A 23,758-nucleotide genomic window follows, 5' to 3' on the forward strand; every position below is an offset into this window, starting at 1 on the left:
AACATTAGCTTCCTAACCTAACTGCCCTTAACAAAGAGTCAAGCTTTTGTGTTTATACTTTCAGATCCAAAAATCGTGCATGGGCTTGGAGCCATGTTTTGGGCCGAAAAATCGGGCCCAAAACCCAATTTCTTTAGTCCAAAATGGGCTCTTCAGCTGCAGTTGACTTCGACAGATGTTTCGTCCATTTCTGCTCCTCTGATTGGGCCAAGGCTTGGACCATTGGAAAGCTCTTTCCGAGCCGGTCGTTTTGACATAAGATACTCCCAATTCCGAGGTCTAAGTCCAAAGATACGGCCCGGAAGTTTCTGACTTGACTTGTGCTTGTTTTTACGCCCGTGTTGACTTTTCAGCTTTTAACTGGGCTTTACAAAGGCTTTGTCTCCTTAAATGTTGGCCTTTATTCACAGAAGTCCTTAGCAACCGACCTTTGCTCCTTTATCTCGCTAAAGTGGCACATTTCTGTACATAATAGACTTTGAAGCTTGAAATGCATAAAAACACGTAATCAGTATTAACTCTTAATTATTACTCACATAATTGGTCTAAAAGTATGATTGTTAAGGGGTTAAAACTACAGTTTTGGGCTCTTATCACCAAACTTATTCTCCGAGTTTGGCCGCATACTTTTATGCTAATATAGAGGACACACCAGCATTCAATCATGCACATGGCTTCTACTTAGACGGGTTCACAATCCTAGTTGGTGACACACATCATATTTTTTCTGAACAACAACTTGCCCTAACTTTGGATCTTCCATATCACGAACCGACCGCATCATGGCATTACATCTATCATAATTCTTACCGTTCCTTTCAGTGGCAAGTGTTTCGCGAAACTTACGGTGATGGTCTTGAGATTAAACGAGAAGGAGCTGGCCATGTGCCATGGCGCGACATCACCATTCCTTTAGCAAGCATGACCATGAACATGGGGACTGGGATGTTGTTTGTACTCCTGAACATCATGGGAGATTGACATTTTTCTACTGCCAATGAGGCTGCCTATGTAGTATTCAGTGCACTGGCTCAAGGTCATACATTATTTAACATCTTAGGTTGTGTTATCTCCAACCTGAAACGAGCTCGCACTTTTTAGGATCAGTATATTCTTTTACCTGTAACCGCTTACCGAATCATGAAGACACATTTCCCACAGTTTGCAGCTACTTTTCATGACTGGGTCAAGGTAGATTCTATGTGCCCAGCAAACAAAATCATTTGGTCATTAAGGTTTAGGCAATGGAAGAGTCCCGCTTGGTACCTAAGGCATGTTCATTGTTACCCGACGGATGAAAATATGAAGAAACATTTGAGGAAATCCGGAAACAAAGAATGGGCAGAAATTTGGCAGACTATTATATTTTGGCGCGATGCTAAGGAAATGCATTTCCTTATTGAGGATGCTAGGCCTACACATCCCGCTGGATGGTAAATTTGAGCTTGTCATTGTACATATATCTAGCTAAAAATTATGTTTCGTGTGCTATTGTCTTTCATTATTCCGTGTGCTATGTTTAGTGTGCTATGTTTCGTGTGCTATTGAACATTTTATTGTTTCTTTCTGAATAATATATTATGTTATCCAACCTTCCTGTTCCAGCAATCTATCCCTAATTTTGCTCACGGTTCTCAGATAATTTTTCTCTTTATTTATTGATACTTCGAGGATGAAGCATCATTCAGTTTGGGGGTGCTTTTAAACATGTAGCAAAAATTAGGCATATTATAAACTGTATATAGTTTTTATTTTCTTGTTAATAATTGTACTTAGTGACAAAGTCTGGTTTCCTTTTCAATGATGAAAATTGTCTAGAAATCTCACATTAGTATCCGAATTAGGATTTGTTTTAAGAAATTTAAGATAATACGTATGCAATAGTTTATACATCTTTTCATGAACATTCATGCACTTATTATCATCGATTGTACATAGCAGTAAGTTTCTGGAACCAACGGTTAGTTACTTAAACTATAAATTCTGTGAGAATCTAACCAAAAGCCTTGACATAAGTGATTTGTGTGTGATGACACAGAGGAGTAGTTTTTCCGATTAGAGAAAATCACGCGTCTACTTACTTGATCACCACCTGAACCCTAGGCGAGAATTTAGGCCTTCTTTGGATTGACATAGCTAAAAATTCTTACCTGTTACAAATTTTACCGCTAGTCACTCTACTGAACCTTTCATCAAACCTTTCACTTTCACCAAAAATTTCTTACCCATCTATTAAACCAAATAAAAGAACCTACCTAAGTGATGAGTATGAGAAATAGGATGAAATGTGGAAAAATAAAGAGAAAGACTTGTCCCAAATAAAAGTCAATTACTTGCTTCAGGAAAGAAAAATAGAATCATATTCTTAAGAAAAAAAAAAAAAAACATTAGTATCCAGAGGCTTAAGAACAAGGTTGGAAAACTCAGTTAGAAGAAGGAAAGAAAACAAGGAATTCTCTAGTATAAATATCTTAAAGACCCTATTCTCTCATACTCGTAAATTTTGATTATCCATTTCCATTTTCTTGTACACCATCACCTAAGCCCCACAATACCTAATAAAAACCTCTAGCTCAATTAGGAGTAGGGTGGTGTGATAATAAGTAGTAGATGTGATTGATCGACATCGGCTCCTCTGACTGTCATTGAGATGTGAGGAAACGTGTGCCCACTGCACACTGGAGTTAACAAAACCTGAGTGGTAAAATTTTGAGTGGAATTGTGTTTCGACACATACCTGTGAGAACCCATTTAGGTACGCTCTCCAAATGATCCAGAAACGGCTCTGCTAGTACATTTCAATGCAAAGTTCATTGCATGCATTATCATATGTAGATGTTTTAATTATTGAATGCATATTAACTTGAGTTTCAAAGAAATCAATCCTCGTTCTCTGCTAAGGAGATGTATGGATATTTGAGATTAATTTAGGAAACGAGTTTTTGTCACTGAGTCGTTGTAGTATAAATGAAGTTTGTAAATATCTTCTCTGGAAAACTCTCACGAGGCTATAACTCGTCCACTAGGGAATTCCTAGTGGTTTAAGGCCTTGTTGCATATGGTCAATGCAACCGCACTCTGCGAAACGAGAATTAGTTAGGACTATACATTTTGGCCACTTATCTGTTTTAATGTCTCTTCTTTGCTTGAGGACAAGCAAAGTGCTGTTTGGGGGTAGTGTGATAAGCACCCAAAAACTGTAATATGAAACCCCATTGAGACATATAAATTTGGTTAATTATGTGTTTAATAATCATGAAATAAATATATTTTCGTACTTTTGCAGGTATTCGCAGTAAACATGAAAATATTGGTTAAACCTGCGTTAAAAGCCGCGATGCTGACGTATATATGAATTCTTCCAAATCAGCCATGTAAAGCCCAACAAATCCGCATAGAAGCATCAAACTTCCGAAACTCTTACCTCTTGAACCAGGATTCCAAATGCGACAAGTGAGCTGCTCAGACAATCAGGGCGATGAACTCTATGCATAGGCTGGAAGTTGTAAAATTGCCAAAAGACTCCCACTGGACTGCACGTGGACCCACTATACGGGCTTGCAAGATTTGATGAGTCATCAATCATGGAGCATGTCAAGACAAAAATGCCAAATTATTGGTGCAAAGTTGACACCTTGCATGTAATTAATTAGATTAGGTGTTAATAGTGAAAAAAAAAGGCAAGGTGTCACTTTGTTTTAATGTGGTGGATAGAAATGAAGTAAATGTGGTTTGGTGTTTCACGTGGGAGGAAATGAGATTTCTCTTAAATGGAGAAGAAAACAAAACAAGGGGGGGGGGGGGACAATCCATTTACTCCCTTGACTTCTTTTCCTTTACCATGTATTATTTTAGTTCCTTAGCTTTAGTATTTTTTTAGTTTTTGGTTTTGAGAAAAAAAAAACTTGTAATAGTTTTAATGGAGGAAATCTTGTGTTCCTCTTGAAAAATTATCACTTCTTCATGCAAGTAAGTTTATAAATAGATAGTTTATTCTTTTTGTTCTCTCTCTCTCTCTCTCTCTCTCTCTCTCTCTTTACATTCCACACTTGTTTTAGTTTTAGCCCAAGGATCATGAGCTAAACCTTCCCTTTGTGGGGAGTTAATAACACTCATATGAGGGAAAAGTCTTGTTATTTGGTTTAGTAAGTGTTAGGAAGAACAACTAGGCCTACATCCTATCCCAAAATGATAGTTGGTGTAGAGTCTAGTTAGGGATCAAGTGATGAGCTTAGAGATAAGTCATTGCTTGGTTCCACATGCTAGCATGTATGAGCTTAAAGATGAGTCATATTTATTAGGGATCAAGTTTTCTTTTAGTAGAACTTGTCTATGAGTTCTAGGAAGATTTTAATGCACTTATAAAAATCAAATAACAAAAGTAATCTTCACATGAGGAGAATTAACTCTCCACTTTTGTTTTAGTAAAATTTTATTGTGTCTTAGTTGCATGATTTCGTAACTTAATGTTTTTAATCTTTGTGTAGTAAAGAAACCAAATATTTAGTATTAATATAATCATATTTAAACTTACTCACTAGTTCTCTAAAAGAGTAAAAACCAAGTTGTAAGTGGTCCTAAAATTTAGGTTGGTTCGAATCCTTACTCCAAACTATATGAACAAGAAAATCGTGAGTAAGGAAAATCTTTGAATTGCACTTTCGCCAAAGAAGAGATTCAAATCTCTAACAAAGCAAAAGGCAAAAAGTTGAATATCAATGCTCTAGGCTTATAAAACTTCTTATGTTCTACCATAAACAAAAATCACTTATGAAAGATATTGCAGGTGATTTCTAGTTTTCTCCAAATGCATATTAGCATTATGAACATCTTTTGTTTCAAGAATAGTCCACCTAGGATCATAACATGTTTACATATATGGCATTCTCCTCAATATGCATTTACTTTATATCTTTGCAGGTTGTGTTCTTAAGTTTTGGTGAAAGATATATACATGTCTTTTGTTCTATTCCAATCAATTAGTAGAGAGGAATGTGACAAAATGCAACCTGTGAAAAGAAATAAGTTTTCTTCCATTGACATAATCTCTGTGGTGAGGTGTCAAGGTCATGTAATAGTTTTTCTTGATTTATGCCTATCCTAATAATCAAAAAGACGTGCAAAAACACCAAGGTAAATAATTGGACTTATACAAAACCTATTTTTAGCAAGTTAAAGAGGCTACTTGTACAAAATCTATTTTTTAGTAATTTATTTTTATGAAAAGTGGAAATTCCTAAATATACTCAAATTCTCTAAAGAGGCTATCTTTCATATATTAGAGTGCCACCTAGGAGAGATAAAACTATATTTCATATTAGAGTGTCACTAGATTTTGGATCCGGGCATATGCCCGGATTCTCGGATTCTTTTAGATATTTTACAAATTAAAACCCTTTTAGTAAAAAAAAACATATAACTCTTCCAAAAGTTCTCTTATAAGTAAGACTCCAAAACTAAGTTTACTTGTAAGCTAATTTAGCTACTTTCCTTTTGAATCAGAAACTGATAACATCTGTTATTGATTTCTCGCATACACCATTTGTCCGTTGCATCTTGAATTTTCACCTAAAGGTGTAATTGTAATTGTATGGTATCATAACGTTGCTTATTCTCCAACTTCCAATATTGAAAACACATTATATATAGAAAAGATTACATGGCAATGAAGTTGTTTGTAAATAATTATAACCTTGCCTAATTAGGTAATATATATTCCCTTTCATTGATTTCCACTATTTAGAACTGTTTAGAAAACGATCATTCTTTTTTAGCATGTCACTGCCTCCATAACAGCAATTGCCTCAAATTGGGCATAATAAAATCACACATTCAACTGATTCATGCGATCTAGTAGCCTCTCAAAGAGTTCACCTTACATGTCTCAGGTGTATTAGTGTATAAGTACCTTCCACATGCACTAACTCTTGCATATCCAATAAAGTCGTTGTTGAGTTACTCCAAGTTCAAATGTACTTCTACCCTTTTGAAATGCTCTTTCTGGTGAAGCAATTGTCTAGAGCTAATTCCAAGAACTCCTCGTACAAAATCCTGCAACCCCAAGCATAGGGTCCAACCCGAGTATTTTCTAAAGGGGGTAAACATGAACAATAATGCACCCTAGCCTCCTCTAATAGCGTGAATAAGGTTACTAATTATTGTATACCTAGACTATCAGAGTTTCTTAAATATTATGAGCAGTCCAGAAAATTAAATTTACCAGACAACTTGATAAACAGTATAACCATACTCACATAATGTTATCCCCAATCTAAATAACTATATAGTGGCATCATAATTTCCAAGGAGAAAAACAAAATTCACCAACATAGAAAATAAAGATGCAAATAATTACCTCTACCAACACCCCTATCCAGGATTAAGCCCAAGAAACACATTCATTCCCTTAGAAAGATAAATAACATCATTATAGTTGGCCAACGTAGCAGCATTCTCTCTTGCATCTTCAAGTATCCTAATCTGAATTAGTCCCATACCAAACTCTGAAGTCACACCATAAATCAACTAAGCTTTCACCTTCAGCTCTTATAGTTGCTGCTCTACTTTTGCCACCACAAACTTAGACCTCTTCGCTTTCTGTTGGCTGCTGCACAACTTGTTTTTGTTCCACAACAATATAATAGAAAACTCCACCCCATACAACAAATGAGTTATTGCCACATCATCCAACACAATATTAAAATCCCTTCACGTACTAATGCCAACGCTTGGGGTCGTTCAGCTAACAACTATTCAGCTTCAAACTGCTTGACAACTACTTTAAGTACTTCATTACATGTGGAAGGAAGAACTTTGTGGTCATACTCTACACCAAGAATTTATAAACTACGGGATGTGATTAATTTTAGCTCATGTCTAAGCAAAGACAATCATCACTGGCTTAAGTTTACCCATGTCAAAATTTTGATCCCCTCTTTACATCTAAATTATGATTTGCAATTACTACTGCCTAAATTATATCGCCTCAACCAACCTCACTTACAATCTAGACATGTACATGCGATCCATAATGCCAAAAGTTATTATCAATTTTCTGATTACATGACGTACCTGTTAGATAGTCATGGACTCATGGCAGCACATATAAATAGAGGCTCCGGCAGAAATCACGCACTCACGTACATAGGCCACATACTCATGTATTTATTTACTCCAATTTGTCATTTGAACTTAGCTTTCCACTTCAATGATATGTTCCTAGGTTCCATGTGGATGGATACTAATATTAGAAGATCAATCTCTATAGATTCTCAATGCACCCATAATTGTTGTTGCTTCCATTAATTTTTTCACACACAGATGAAACCCACATGGGTCTACAATCATACCTCGTATCACATTATGGGTGGCAACGGTGAGAAGAAGGAGAGGGGTGAGAGCCCGCGTTTATTTCCTCGAAACATTGATCGAGTTATCTAATTGATTAAATTTTGTGGTTAATTATATTGTTTCCTACGATGTTTCCTTGTTTCCCGTATCCGATATTCCAATTTGATCTCTCAGTGATTTGTTTGTATAGTTCAAATTGTATTAGGAAACTTCAAACAATTTAATAAGTGCATAGTTCAGGTTGTATTAGAATTCAGATATAGAGAGAGATTAGACTCAAAAACTTAAATTACACGTGGCATAGTAGACTCAAAAGCTTTAATATTAGAGTGCCACTTAGGAGAGAGAAAAATCATTCTTATAGGTCTCTACTTTAGTACATAGACTAGATTTTGGACCGGGCATACGCCCGGGATCTATTAAATATTTTGTGTGCTGAAAAGGCTTTACAAAATGTCTCACACAAATTTTTGAATCAGAATATATTTTTATTGAAAATAAACCGAAATACGTTAATGAGCAGCGATTATAATGCATAAGTACTTGGAAACTAAGGGATCAAATTGAGATAGCCTCTTCACTTTGTAGTTTAGGATATTAATCCATAATTTTCAAATAGAATTATCTTAAACTCGATCTAGCTTATATAATAGTTTTCTTAGATTTATGGTGATCTAGCGGCAAATTTTCAAATCAGAATATATTTTTATTGAAAATAAACCGAAATACATTAATGAGCAGCGATTATGGTGCATAAGTACTTGGAAACTAAATGATAAAATTGAGATAGCCTCTTCACTTTGTGGTTTAGGATATTAATCCGTAATTTTCAAATAGAATTATCTTAAACTCGATCTACCTTGTATAATAGTTTTCTTAGATTTATGGTGTTTTAGCGGCAAATTTTCGAATCAAAATATATTTTTATTGAAAATAAACCGAAATACGTTAATGAGTAGCAATTATGATGCATAAGTACTTAGAAACTAAGGGATCAAATTGAGATAGCCTCTTCACTTTGTGGTTTAGAATATTAATCCGTAATTTTCAAATAGAATTATCTTAAACTCGATCTAGCTTGTATAATAGTTTTATCAGATTTATGGTGATTTAGCGGTAAATCATCACCGCTCAGCTTACGTACTAATGTATACAAATCACTAAAACAAATTGATTGTTTTCATATTCTCAAAGAATACGCTACTCCCACTTGAAAAGATTTATCATATGAACGTGTCCTACGAACGGGTGCTGTTATATTAAATTATTCTAAAAAATATTAGCAACTATGCATAGCTATGAGATATGAAAATTATATTAATTACTCATTTAAATTTTTTGCACTACTCTCTATAAAAAGGAAGCATCAAACCTTGATAAAACTCGTCGACTTCTTTTTATTGTTAGGTTTAACAATAGAAGTTTGATTGAAGTTTTGTGAGAATGCCCAATGTGGCGAAGATAATATTGAAGTTACTTGAATAGCAATGCATTCTCAATCACAATAAAAGAATTATGATAAACACTACTTAAAATGTAAAACTATATTTGTCGAGACATTTATTCCTCCTACATATAATACAAATATGTTTAATTTAGGGTTATTAGTTCAATGCATTTGCATCAAGCTTCTAATTTTCCATTAATTATTCTTTGAGGTTAGTTTAATGTAGTACGTTGCATCCAGTTTCTAAATTCTCATTAATTATTCTTTAAGGTTAGTTTAATGCAGTTGCATCAAATTTTCGATTTCCTGTTAATTATTATTTGAGATTAGTTCAGTGCAATTGCATTCACTTTATGATTTCCCGTTAGTTATTCATTAAGGTTAATTCAGTACAGTTGCATCCAGTTTTCGATGTTTAGTTAATTAGTATTTGAGATTAGTTCATTGCATTTGCATCCAGGTTTCAATCTTCCGTTAATTACTCTTTGAGGTTAGTTCAATACATCTGCATCCAGTTACTGATTTCCCGTTAATTGCTTTTCTAGGTTAGTTCGGTAGTTTACAATTTCTATACAATTTGCATACATGCATGTAAGAGTCTGTTTTTATAAACTCAATTTTCGTTTTGGGTTCCTAATTACTTTCGTAATTACTCATGTGAGAAGGCTAAAAAAAATGGGCATTTATGCTTTGAGGTTAGTGCAATGCAGTTACATCCAACTTCCGATTTCTAGTTAACCATTTTTTTAGGTTATTTCAATGCATTTGCATCCAATTTCTGATTTAGCATCAGTTAATCTCAGATTTTAGTTTAATATAGTTGCATCCAGTTTTTGGTTTTCTGTTAATTATTCTTTGAGGTTAGTTCAATGCAGTTGCATCCAATTTCCGATTTTATATTAATTGTTCTTTAAGGTTAGTTCAATGCATTTGCATCAAGTTTCCGATTTCCCGTTAATTATTTTTTAAGGTTAGTTCAATGCAGTTACATCAAATTTATAATTTCCCGATAATTATTCATTTAGGTTAGTTCAGTGCAGTTTCATCTATTTTTCAATGTTTCATTAATTAGTCTTTGAGATTAGTTCATTGCATTTGGATCTAGTTTCCGATTTCCCGTTAATAACTCTTTAAGGTTAGTTCAATACATCTGCATCTAGTTTCTGATTATCTATGTTTTTCGATGCAATTACATCCGGTTTTTTATTTCCCGTTAATTATTCTTTGAGATTATTTCAATGAATTTGCATTTAGTTTCTGATTTCTCACAAATTATTCTATGAGGTTAGTTCAATGCAGTTGCATTCGGGTTTTGATTTTCTGTTAATTATTTTTTGAGTTTAGTTCAATGCATTTGCATCCATTTTCCGGTTTCCCATTAATTATTATATGAGGTTTGTTTGATGTATTTGCATACCGTTTCCGATTTCCTATTAAATATTTTTCAAGGATTTGCATCCAATTTCTAATTTCCCGTTAGTTATTATCTGATGTTAGTTTAATGCAATTGCACCCAGTTTCCGATTTTTAGTTAATTACTTTTTGAGTTTAGTTTATTGCATTTGCATAAAGTTTCCGATTTTCCGTTAATTACTTTTTGAGCTCAGTTATGTATTTGAATCCAGTTTCCAATTTCCTTTTAATTATCTAATGTTTTGTGTAATACCAACTTCTACCAATCCATCTATATTGTCCTTGCAAACATGACATAAAAAGTAAATTATGCTTGATTTACTATGTGAGATCATCGAAGATTATCCAGTTCCCGATTTCCCATTAACTATTATTTAAATTATGCATAACTCACTATGTAGAATCTTCAAAGATTATCTATGAACGGGTGTTGTTATATTAATTATTCTGAAAAATATTTACAAATATGCAGAACTATTATATATTAATATTATATTGATCACTCAACTAAATTTCTTATAACGTGAAAACTTCACTCTCCATTAAAAAAAAATCACCTTTGATAAAACCCTTCAACTTCATTTTGTTGTTTAATAATAGAAATTTGATTGAAATTTTGTGAGATTGCCTAATAAGGTGAAATTCATATATATTGAAGTTAGTTGAATAACAAAGAGTTCCCAATCATACGAAAAAAGATAAGATAAACATCATTTTAAATGCAAAACTATACTTATCGAGACATTCCTACAACATATAACTCAACTATGTTTTGATGTTAGTTCAATGCATTTGCATCCAGTTTCTGATTTTCCATTATTTATATTTTGAGGTTAGTTCAATGCAGTTGGATCCAATTTCCAAATCCCATTATTTATTTTTTGAGATCAGTTTAATGCTATTGCATCCAGTTTCTGATTTCTCGTTAATTATTCTTTTCGATTCGTTCAATACATTTGCATCCAATTTCCAATTTCAAGTTAATTGTTCTTTGAGGTCAGTTCAATGCATTTGCATCCAGTTTCTGATTTCCCGTTAATTATTCTGTGAGATTAATTTAATGTATTTGCATCCAGTTTTCAATTTCTCGTTTATTATTTGATAAAGTTACATTTGCATCTAGTTTCCGATTATTTGACGTTAGTTTTATTTAGTATTATATATTTTTTTTAAATATTTATCATTATTGCTTTACTGTTATTTATTTATTTTTCATTTTCTATTATATATTTTGTGATGTTATTTTTTGTATAATTGTTTTTAACTATGTTTTGAGGCCGTGTTAAGGATATATTCAAAATAAGTCGGTATTTTATCATATACACTAAAATTGTATGATTTGTAATAGGGAATTAGTTTATACAAATCACCTATTTTTTTAGCAATTTTTTTTATTTGATCAAATATATAAAAATTGGAACACTAAAAGTGTTTGATTCGTAATAAGAAATTACCTTTTACAAATCACTTATTTTTTTAGTAATTTTTTTTATTTGATCAAATATATAAGAATTGAAAATACACTCAAACTCTCCAAATATAAGAATTGGAAATACTATGTGGGATTGTAGGCTATTAGAATATACTATCTTTCATATTAGAGTGACACGTAGGAGAGAAAAAAAAATTAATTCTCATATTATAGTGCCACATAGGAGAGAGAAAATCCTCCATGAGAGCTCTCTGCTTTAGTATATAGATAGTAGAAATCAAATAAGATTTGTGGTCCCAGAGCCATAGAGATTAGAGTATTAGACTACTCAAAACTCAAATAGTCAAATTTGTGTAAATTTCACAAAAATCTAATAACATGAACATGAAGGATTGGAAATTGGGAACTGCGTATGAAAATTGACAGTATAGAACTAAAGAAGTCCTATGTAAAGTTTCCAATTTGAAGAAGGCCGTGGGACAAGGCCCAAAATCCAGCCCAACAAATTTGAGTCTCGTGTATGACTTCTTTCTCTCCTGTAACTGGCCGAGTGTCAAGAAGAGTACTACGTACTGAGCTATATCCATCTAGGAGACTTTCTTTCCAAGTTTCCACTATTGGTTCGCGAAATAGCGCTATAAGAAGCCTTTTGCAGCTTATTTAGTTAGGTTGTTTGAGGATGCTAATCTTTGTGCTATTCATGTTAAGAGGGTTACTATTTTACATGCTAGAAGAATTAGAGGGCAAGCGTGCTTGATGTTGATTTGCAGCTATGAACAAGAAATGAAATGGTGGAGAAAAGAGAAAACTAAAATTGCTATTTCATTCTAAATTTGGTTTCTGACCTTCAGAAGTATCTGTGTTCTTCTGTAAGTGGTAAACAATATGAGGGGGAAAATTGATTCTTCCAAACTACTAGGTTGACATGTACATAAAAATTACGAAGAAGAAACAAAAAGAATTCAATAATAATCCGATTGGTCTGAATCATCTGCCCTACGAGATGCGCTAAGGTCGTCTCTCATGTTCATACTCGAGCGTTGAACCAATCTCACAAGTGCCTGCACCACCTCTGACATTGGGGGGCGGAATTCTGGCTCAGCCTGGGAAAAAAAACAAGTTAACAATATGTTCAATTTTTAACAAGCTCAAGGTGCTACTAAAGTTAACAATATACATTCCACTTGTCATAACAGAAATAAAGAAAAGAAGAAACATGTCTGTTCACAAACTCTGTTCACACCATTAGTGTCACCATTTTCAATCTTGAAAACCAATAGGTCGAAGAATAGGCGGTAAGCAAAACTTGTGTCACGATATTATCATATTCTCAATATATAGATGCTTCGGTAACAAAATTCATATGCTAACAAGTAACAACAGAGCAAAACATAGGACCACGGTCCTACCTGGACACAGAGAGCAATCACATCAGCAAATCTAGATACCGACTTCGGAGGGTAAAGGCCACGCAAAGAGGGATCCACCATCCTGCCCAATGCATCGTTATCATGAAGCTGTGGCGTGGCCCAGCGGACTAGAGATTGTTCTGTTTTTGATTTTGAACTGGAAAGAAAAGGAATCATTAGCACTAAGTAACAATAGCTGAAGTTAGGTCGGATAAATAGATGAAGCAATTTTTTTTTTCCGACCTGTCATAAGGCTTACGACCAGTCAACAACTCCAGCATAACCACCCCAAAGCTGTACACATCGCTCTTCAGGGTATACGCCGATGGCCTCGTGCATTCGGGAGCATTATACCCAACCCCCAGGTTTTGGCTCGTACGCTAATGGAAACCAATTCTTTAGAATCATGAATTGCATTTGTCTTTACAAACAAGAGTAATCAATGTTGCTTAATAAATTGAGACATGTGTACTTGTTTTTCTGAAGAAAAACAAAAATTAACCTGGTGAAATATCGCCAAACCACAGTCGGAGAGGTGGGGATTGAGTTCGGTGTCTAGCAGGATATTGGATGACTTGATGTTCTTGTGAACACAAGAAGGAGAACAAACCTCATGGAGATACCTGAAATTAGAAACGTTGACCAAAGCATTATAAGGATATGAGATGGATGACATGAACCTAAGTGCAAAATCTACTGCAATAACACGTGGATAGAAATACAATCCTAATATGACCCCAATTTGATTGTTATCCTCCATAATAATCCTGATGAGATAGGGTGAATAGTTCCACCAAAAAAGAGAGTACTAACTAATATAGCTGATGACAATTGAATCAACACTTATAAACAATGGAAGGTGGCAGCTGGAAGGGACTGCCGTGGAAGTAGAACTACAGAAAAGAATACACACTGGTGAACCTTATCGAAAAGAAGAATTAGATTTTGTAACATTGAAAGGTACCAACTCAGAGAAAGTAAAAATAAAACAAAAATCAAAGAAAAAAAATGTCGGCTCAACCTACAAAGTCACAAAGGGGGGTAATAGGATGACGAAGTACATGAAGGTGGTTTGGGGAAGGCCGACACTCCCAAGTCATGCTTTCACTACCTAGCAAGTAGCAAGTCTACTGGTGCATTGCCAACACAAGACAGGAAGAGCTGAAGCAGCTGATTGACCCATTTCTATAACTACTTGGCACAAGAAGAGATTAACTTACTCTACTGCCCTAGCCGTGCCTAAGGCAATCCTGATGCGGGTATTCCATGTTAGCGGCTTGCTGTAGTCATCAGACAGGTGTAGAAACTCGTGCAGTGACCCATTCCTAAAGTACTCATAGATTAACAAATTATGTCCCTGTTCTGAACAGTAACCAACAAGTTCAGCAACGTTTGGATGGTGAAGCTTTGAGATATTAGATATCATATCCGTAAAACTTTCAGAATTCCCACTCTGAAAAAGGGAGGAATCAATCTTTTTCGCAGCAACAACCTGAAAAGCAAAGAACCTCATTATATTTCATAATTAAGCAGCATCAGAAAATACATGCACCTTTTCCTGTTTTCCTCTGCAGTGAATTAGCCAGAAAATTATGCATGGTAAAAAGGTTTCAATTAAATTTTCATGATTCCTAATTTGGAGGAAATAGTTTATTTTTTCGTCATGGGTAAAATTAGGCATCATTGAGAAAGCATAACAATTTGCAAGAAGCCAATCTTGTTTCAGTAAAAAAACAGAGGTCTTAACAGAATCCAGATTAGGACTCCATGACGGAGACTGAAACAGCTAACTTCGACTCTATTTTCACACACATAACCAGCATCCTAGTGGACTGCCATACAGTCAAAGCTTTTACTGATAAAAACTTTTATCAGTCCTGCTCTTAGAAGTACATACTTTTTTAACTTAAAATAAGTACGTAAGTTAAAACTTCACTTAGAAAATGAATTCAAACCTAATTTTTTGTGGATATGATGTACTCACCATAAAGATCATCTCCAAAAAAATTCAGGTCATTTGGAAACATCTAACCTAGATAAAAATTGTTGTCATCTTTAAAAATAAATCTAACGGTCTAGAAATGTCGAGTTTTTGCAATCATCTTTTGCCTAGGTTAGAGAAATCCAAATGAGCTGAAATTTTGTGGAGATTATCTTTATGGTGAGTACATCATATCCACAGAACATTAGGTTTGAATCCATTTTCTAGGTGAAGTTTTAACTTACATACTTATTTTAAGTTAAAAAAGTACATACTACTTAGAGCGGGACTGTATATATATAGAATGTATTGAAAACAAACTAAGATTTGCATCCTTCGCTGGCCAAGCCAGCCAAAAGAGAGAGTTCTAAATTCTAACAAGCCGAAATGGATGGTTTTCCACCAAAAAGACAAATAAAACAAATAAAAATTACACTTACCCTTGAGGCAACACATTATGCATTATGCATAACATTATCGATACAACCACAACGAGTCAAAGGCATTCCTCTAAGAAGATTAAAAGTCCTAGTATAATATGTTTACAGGAAAAAGCATATCATGCAATAACATATCCGATAATTTGTTTATGTTTCAAATTATAAATATGAGCAAACAGTGAATGCATCGCACTGATTGCTTACATGCTTCTCTGCTTGGATGTGGTTAGACTTTTTTACCATCAAACACTAGTTTCCATAAGGAAAAGTTCACGTTTAGCGTTAGTTTCTACGAGTGTTTCTCGTCCGATCAATATAAGCGCATTAGGGTCCATGAATATTTTTCACAGGATAAGACTCAACAAGGAGAGAAGTAGAAGCTTACCAAATTAACATAAGACACTCAATAAAGTCATACCTTCCCATCTGGATATTTTGCCCTATAAACACGTCCAATAGATCCCTCACCAACAAGGCGTCCTGTAGCAAAATTACCAGTGGCAGCCTGCAAATCTGCCAAAGAATAATTTACTGCACGTATAGATGTGCTTCTTCTCACATTCAGTCGGCTTGCAAACTCAGCGTCACTCAATGAGCTAACATGTTCAGAAGGTGGTCTCTTGAGACCCATCGAAGGTGATATTTGCAAACTCTTCACTTTTACTGAAGGTGACGGTTCCAATGTCTTCATCTCTGCAGAAACATCAAATGTGAAAATATTATAGCTAAAGAATTATCTCAAGGTAAGAAAGGCTCGAATTGCATGACAACGGAATTGACCAGCAAAGGTTGGTGCAATTTCCATATTCGACAATGGACATCAACTAGAAACTATCCAAAGGATCTCCTACCTAATTATTGATAGGGAATTTCACTATCAATTCTGAACTATGGACCATTTTGTAAAAGAACTATGGACCATTAGATAAAAACAATCTTTGATGTGTAAAGCAGGGAGCTAATGTTAGATCATATTATTGCAGTTGACAAAGTAAACCAACTGATACAGAATTCAGAGCCTACAAGAAAAATGATTTGGGCTTATAATTTGTAGTTCTAGCCATTTGTTTATATTCTTATGATGGAGATTCTGAGCTTCTTACTGAAGGAAAGCCTCCTTGCTAATCGTATAAAATCACACTCAAAATGTAAGAAAACAAAGATAGTAAACTTAGGCTTTGCTGGTGATCTTGTCCTAATCATCAAAGGTGATGCTCAATCTATGTTAGCAGTGAAAGAGATATTGGAATCATTTGCAAAAGTTACAGGGATTAAGATTAATAGCACCAAGATAATCTTCGGACAGGTGGACTGAACCAAGAGAACAAAGCTTCTAGCTTCTACAATGGGAATTCAACTTCCAGCCACCTACATTGGCTAACCTTTAATCTCCACTAGACTTCGCACAAGAGATTGTCAGCCTTACACTGAAAAGATTACCAACGGGACACAAAACTGGAAGACCAAACATCTGTCAAATGCTGGTAGACCAGAACTGTTAAGGTCTGTGCTCTCGTTATTTCATGCGTATTCGTCATGAACTTTTGTTCTACATACCAACTACTTTGCGCAGTTTCCACGATATGTAATTACTTAAATAAGTTCGAATGGAGAAATGGAAAGGAGGATGCACGATTCAGGAAAGACATTTTGTACAAAAAAGGAAGGACTGGGTTTATTGACTTAACACTTGAGACTTAAGAGTTTGAAATCAGGGTGCTTACTCTGCGTTGGTAATCAAGATTGTTACCAAAGACAGCACCACATGGTATAAGTAAGTTTTGGAACCAGCATATCAAAGACAAGGATTTCTGGACTAAGAGATTCCCTAAAACTGTTCATGGGATTGGGTACAAGGAGTGTTGTGAGGAAGTTTATCAAGTAGTACACACATGTAACACATTCCTAATGGAGAGACAACAGTTGTCTGGTATGAGTTATGGTTCTCTGAGACCCTTATAATTGATGAACCAATTTCCAGAGACAACTGCAGCAACCATTTAAGGCTGAAGTCAGTGAGCTCATCGCAACTGGAAGATGGAATGAGATGGACAGAAAATGAATAATATCAAACCTAAGTCACTGAAGATATTCTGCAGGCTAACTCTCCACGGAAACTTCGCTTATGACTGGATGAGTAGATGACCTTGAGAATATTTTGGTTTGTATTTCCACAAGAACCTTTCTGCTTATAATTGGATCACTATGAAGCAAAATTGTTTCCAATACCAGGTTCATATTATCAGAGTTAATGCAACTAAAATCTTAAATCTCGAAGCTAATGCTAGTGAAACCTTAAATCTTCTCTATTCATGTAATATTAATAGCAAAAGGCTCAAATGAAACAATGTAAACTTAGGATCTATTGTAGTACTTGAATTGGTATCAAGTATGAAAAACTATACCTTTGAAATTGTTGGGTTTGCCGATTGATAGTTCACGAGATACTAAAGGAGTAAATGATCTTCGCTGGCTAAGCCTTTCGTCCTCAAGATAATGAGTTGCAGAAGACGAAGATTTAGGTATGAAAGAAATCAAAGCAATAAGAATAGCAAGTCCCACCAATACACCAATCACTATCCCTGCAATGGCTGGTCCGCTCAGACCATTTCCACTTCCAGAAGAGTTACTTTGTTTGTTCAAGTTGGCCCCAGATGAGAAAGCATTTCCTCCAGTTCTTACCAAAATACAATTGAAACACAGAGTAGACAATTTAGCAACCATACTTCACGTGTATAAAACCAAATTAAAAGAAACAAATGCAGTTTTTAACAGGTCACTCACATGATTGTATCTATATCTCTCAGTTTTTCAGGGACTGAGCCGGTAAAGCGGTTGTTTTCAACATCCCTGCAAGTTTGGCATAAACAACACTGTTCAATGCAATTTCAAAAACCTGACCTCTGTAAGAATCCCAATTTACACTTAGATTGTGGGTCGAAGCAAACAGGGAAAATTATACGTATAAGAGGGTCAACCGTAGCAAACTATTTTCAGTTTTACTAAGTATTCTCAATACTTGCTCACAGAAACATGTTTAAACATGATCACGCGGCTTATACCACAAATACAACTGAGTTGAGGGTGATATCCTTGATGTAGTAATTGAAGAAAATAGGGAAAATTAATATGTTCATATGTAAAGAGGGTCAACCGCAGCAAACTATTTTCAGTTTTACTCAGTATTCTCAATACATGCTCACAGAAACAGGTTTAAACATGATCATGCGGCTTATACCACAAATGCAACTGAGTTGAGGGTGATATCCTTTGGATGATCTGCTCCCCTGGTGATATCCTTAATCGCTCATTCTAGCAATTCTAGCTTGATGGAAAGAGGATTGAATATTTCAAAATCTTGTCTGTCCATGTTTTCTGAGTTAGAAAGCCCAGTTTCACATTTCCACAAGTAGACAAAAAAAGTTTATGGACATTTGTCATGTAAACGTTTCTCCAGTTAAATGTCCCAACACAGTGCGACTCACATGAGTACAGAACAAACTTGTCTTACTAGGATTAGGCCAGATAACCAACTTCCTCCATCAATGGTAATTTGGCTAAAAGAACCATAGGAATACAAAGACACAAACTAAAACTGGACACTGAAAGCACTCAATGGCATAACTATCGATAACATATAACATATATTTGTATTATACTTGGTAAAGTATGTCGTGAGATCTTCTAAGTTTTTGAAGAATCCAACCATACTGCTAGAGTTCCATCCATCCATTGAATCTTATGTTAGCACATACAAAGTAATCTCAAGAAAAAACTGTGATGACTGATGATATATTTTAGGTAAACTATAGTGTATGGGAATGGGAACTTACATAACACAGGTTACCCCAGTTTTGAAGATAGTTATAACTGAAACTTGTTTACTGGAATAAAAACCTTCTTGTTGTTGGAGGATTTAGCGGAAGGACATCCTTCCAACTACAAGAAAATGTTTGGTAGGAATCGTCTTCTTAATGTCATAATACTCAAGACATAACAAATTTGGAATAAGAATTTTAAACTTTGGGAAAACCATGAAGTTTTCTATTTAAAATTCATTTCAAAATATTTAGTATGTTCTTTACCTACAAAAAGCATAATTTATTAAGTTTATAGTCTATGCTGCACTTACAATTCATTAAGTGGAAGTTTAGCAAGGACGTCAATTGGACCACTGAATTGATTGTTCTCCAAATGCCTGTACATTGATAGATATAGTATCATATACAAAGAACTCAGGGCATACAATAGCCAAAATCTGTTCCTTACAATGATTTGAGACTTGATAGAGATCCAAAACTCTTAGGCAGATCCCCCGAGAAGCTGTTGGAGGAGAGGTCCCTGGATGTCATATCAAGGAAACTCATTAGAGAACTAATTCACCTCACAAAACCTTCTATTGGATAGTAAACTCATCCCACATAAACCAGAAAAATAACCCAAAACAAATGCCCATCAGATTAAAACCACGTTGACATATTCCCATGAAACTCTATGAAAAAAACAATTACCTCTTATTTATAGACACCGGATTAGGATCCATAACAATATCAAAGAATATTGCAATACGTTTTGATTTTGTCAACACCTTTAATATAAATAAGCATTACGATTACACTTTACGCATATAGCCTTACACTTAGATGGGGCTATAATTTTCACTTGTCAGAGTTCCTCTGCTCATCATCCATGGTACATTCTCTGTTCAATAGCTCGTTATCTGCTACATTTTGTGTTTGTTTGTAGTTCCCTCCCTCTAAACTCTTCCCTCCTTGTTTGTGCTAGGACAATTTAGCTTCATAGAATGCTATTTGAACTCCAGCTCCCATAGTGTTCTAAAACTCCATTACTATTTCCTGATGTGACTCTTTCTCAAATGCTCGAGCGCATACTTACTAACCATGGAAAAACTTCATTCCATGACCGTACCTCCAGAGATGACAAAACCATTTTTCTTCAACTTGGAGATTTCAATTGGAAATGAAGCTTAATCCAAAAGACAACAATGTCCTTGAAGACCCAAAGGTGTGCAGGCTGCTCGTAATTAAATAGTTCACTACTTGACCTTGTAGAGTGTTGCCAGAATATTATTATTGGTACTAATACAAATGTTGTCATATGAATTCTCAAGTACTTTAATGGTTCCCTAGGAAGAGGAATTCGCTATAGTGGGCATGCGCATATACAAGTAGATGGTTACGATAATGATGATTGGGCCTACTATCCCTCTAAATGATAATCTCTTCTAAAGACAACAGAGTTAACATGTTGCTGACCCCTAGAACTGAATTGCATCAAACATGGCAATATCATTGTAGTTAATCTAAAAAAAGTAAAATTTGTTCTTATTCAAATATATCACAGAAGCATAATAAAACATAATTACATGAAGTACAAGAAAGACGAAACTATCAGAACCAAAAAACAAAAAATTACACATTAGGAAAATAAGAAAATAGTTGTCAGAATGCAAAACAATTCATGCATGTTTAAGATGGGATGGGATACTAAAAACTTCTGTTTCAACATTCACACGTTTGAAAACTGAAACAAGTTTCCAACAAACAGATGTGCAAAAACACGTATTTGCAATGATAAACAGTTAAGCCTGGAGGATCATAAAGAGAACTCCATCCTGCAGTCTTGCCTATACTAGGTCTGGCATATTCACATTTTAGAGTGCAACGCATAGATTCCATTTTTTATGTCACCTGAGTCGGATAATAATAAGAAGTAGCACACTTACATAGAATTTAATTTGCGAAGTTGCCCAAACATATCGGTCAACTCGCCTTTAAGTTGATTATGGCCAAGATCTCTGCATTGACCAATGAAGTCATATATGTGTGAGGGATGAACAATATGGAACATAAAATAAGCAATGCGCAGAATCAACTATTGCTTACAGAGTTTTAAGATCAGGCATTAGCGAAATCGAATACGGAACATTGCCGGTAAAGCCATTTCCAGAAAGATATCTGCACATAAAACTCTTACTAAATTAACGTATTTCACTCAGCTCAAAAGACAACGCTGCCTTAATTATAACATGTCACATAGCCCCAAATTGGGATAGGACACACATATCCCAAGTCCTTTTTCCTACTCTTCTAATCGGTAAAATCCAATTCCTTGAAATATCTGAGTTTACCAGGGTTGGTCCTCATAGCTAGTCGCTACTAAGTTCTAAAGCAATAAATCAAATTCATGATAACACCAAATATGGGAATGTAAAAGATAAACAACACTAAGTAGGTCATAAAGGACATTCTAACAATACACTTGCTGTGCAGGTTGTGAATGGTGTGATCAATGCCTCATGGTATTGCCAAAACACTGCACTGTCAATCAAGAGGAAGAGAGAGATCATTGGCAGTAGCAGCATATCTCAATGCTATAGGGAAACTAACCAAACTATCTTGCAAAACTTGTAAATGGCTCAGTTGATTTTCTTATGTATTTTGTACCTCCGTTAGATAAACAATTGCATAGCATTGTTGAGGAGGATGTAAACGGTACAATCTATGTAAGATATTGATCTTTCAATGCAGGTAGGTGTCTGCCTAACCCCAATAGCCAAGTTTCACAAAAAAAATAAAAACAATACACTTGCTATATAGTCGCACTGCCTTGATGGTCAGATTAGCAAATCTTATTAAAATTGACTTTGATTATGTGTCTAACCACTCAAGATGGTTCAACTGAGCAGATGCAGATTAACCTTTTTCTTTTACTGAAGAGAAATCCTTCACTAATCCCAGGAATGCCTCCACAAACCCTTTGAACTAGGTTATGTAATTTTATACAACGGATGAGAATAGCTCAGTGATGACTTACAATTGTTGCACATTTGGTGGAAGTTGATATGGTATATCACCCTTGAGGTTGTTCTTCCTCATATCACTGTACTATGACAGACAAATGCATTACCTTTAGCTGTAATACATCGGAAAAAAAATATGATTGCATTAAAAAATGGTTATCTACAATTTGTAGGCCTCACAAGTAGGTTACAGAAGTTAAACTTGATAACTGGTAGCCCATTGATCCTGTCAGCCCAAGATCAGATAGCCTTCTGTTCAATGTGATCAAGAAAAGTAAACTCAGTAACTTGTCAATAAGAAATTAAATAAACTGATTTTTTTTGAAGTTGACTATAATCCGAAATAAAAACATTAATGACCAAATCTGAAAGGTTTACATTCAATTAATTAGTTTGTTGTTCCATGAGTACAAGCACACATAAATTATGTAAAAGACTCTCTCCAATTTGACTGTATAACAAATGGAAACCAGAGACTGAAGAAAATGATACCTACATTTCCCTAACAGAAGAACCCGAACACGTAATTCCTTTCCAACTTTCCCCACAAGGGTCCCCTCCATTTGCCTTCCAACCAGTCAGTTGCGAAGGATTGTTTAAGCTGGTAAACATCACTTTTAAAGCAGATGCTACAAGAAAAATTACCCATACTTTAGTATCTCAAGATGACAAGAAAATTTTGATGTATGGCATGCTATATATTCTGCTCAATGTATATAATTATGTCGATTTTAGAATCATATCATACCACACACGTTTTGCACAACTAATACTTGTATAATGCGTATATAATTCAATCCATAAGAAATTAAAATGCTGGACAGATACCAAAGCACAAAAAAGAAGAAAAAGAAATACCATCTGATTGATCAGTTTTTGCATGGACAGGGACCAAGAAGATCCCCAACACAAGTAAAAACCAAACCATCTTGTTTTACTCGTAAATGAAATAAGTCCTGTCTTGAGGAGGAGGAGGACATTGATCAAGGGCAATGCAAAGAAAAAATGTGGATTAAAGGATGATGGGCATGAAAAGCAACTTCCAATCTTCATATTTTCTCGGGCACTAATTTTAGAAACTTAGAAGGGTCTCAACAGTTAAAAGTTTAAGAGCGCCAATAGAGTCAAACCGATAACTTCGCGCCCACCCCTCAAAATGCCACGTGCCCCCTTCTCTACTTTTATTACTCACTAGTACATTCATAAAGCCCAACCGAAGCCCACCAAAAACTTCAATAATGATCCACTACTTTGGGGAGCCCACATAGATAGATTATTATATCTTTCCAATATAGAAAGAAGATTTTTTTGGAACTTAGTTGGAAGCTAAAATTTCTCTTAAATGGACTATCCGTTAACGGACATATTATATAGTGTTTATATAGCGTCTTGCACAACTTATATAATATCATCTTATATAGTGTTTATGAACAAGTTAATAAACTTAAATTAAAAGTTGTTCA

The 23,758-nt window shown here is 34.8% G+C and overlaps 1 protein-coding gene and 1 pseudogene across 2 annotated transcripts; both read right to left on the reverse strand.

Annotated features, from left to right (window-relative positions):
* Nucleotides 1-6,369: 6,369 nt before the first annotated feature.
* Nucleotides 6,370-6,839, reverse strand: LOC147509463 (prohibitin-3, mitochondrial pseudogene; annotated as a pseudogene).
* Nucleotides 6,840-12,447: 5,608 nt separating this feature from the next.
* Nucleotides 12,448-23,341, reverse strand: LOC147509464 (protein STRUBBELIG-RECEPTOR FAMILY 5-like). 2 transcript variants are annotated; one of them, XM_086599225.1, is made up of 16 exons: nt 23,154-23,341; nt 22,792-22,924; nt 22,476-22,547; nt 22,310-22,375; nt 21,379-21,450; nt 21,219-21,290; nt 19,742-19,813; nt 19,605-19,670; nt 18,257-18,322; nt 17,878-18,149; nt 15,891-16,165; nt 14,272-14,543; nt 13,554-13,674; nt 13,295-13,431; nt 13,052-13,208; nt 12,448-12,745 (listed from the first exon to the last, which is right to left on the reverse strand). In XM_086599225.1, the coding sequence occupies exons 1-16, from the start codon at nt 23,221-23,223 to the stop codon at nt 12,605-12,607; spliced, it is 2,064 nt and encodes a 687-aa protein (XP_086455351.1). In that variant the 5' UTR covers nt 23,224-23,341; the 3' UTR covers nt 12,448-12,604. The 2 variants fall into 2 exon arrangements, with proteins under 2 accessions (XP_086455351.1, XP_086455352.1); XM_086599226.1 differs by lacking the exon at nt 23,154-23,341 and having other exon boundaries at nt 22,310-22,380; nt 22,792-22,859.
* Between the last annotated feature and the right edge of the window lie 417 nt (nt 23,342-23,758).

The sequence above is a fragment of the Coptis chinensis genome, chromosome 3 (assembly GCF_015680905.1).
Source record: "Coptis chinensis isolate HL-2020 chromosome 3, ASM1568090v1, whole genome shotgun sequence".
Lineage (NCBI taxonomy): Eukaryota > Viridiplantae > Streptophyta > Magnoliopsida > Ranunculales > Ranunculaceae > Coptis > Coptis chinensis.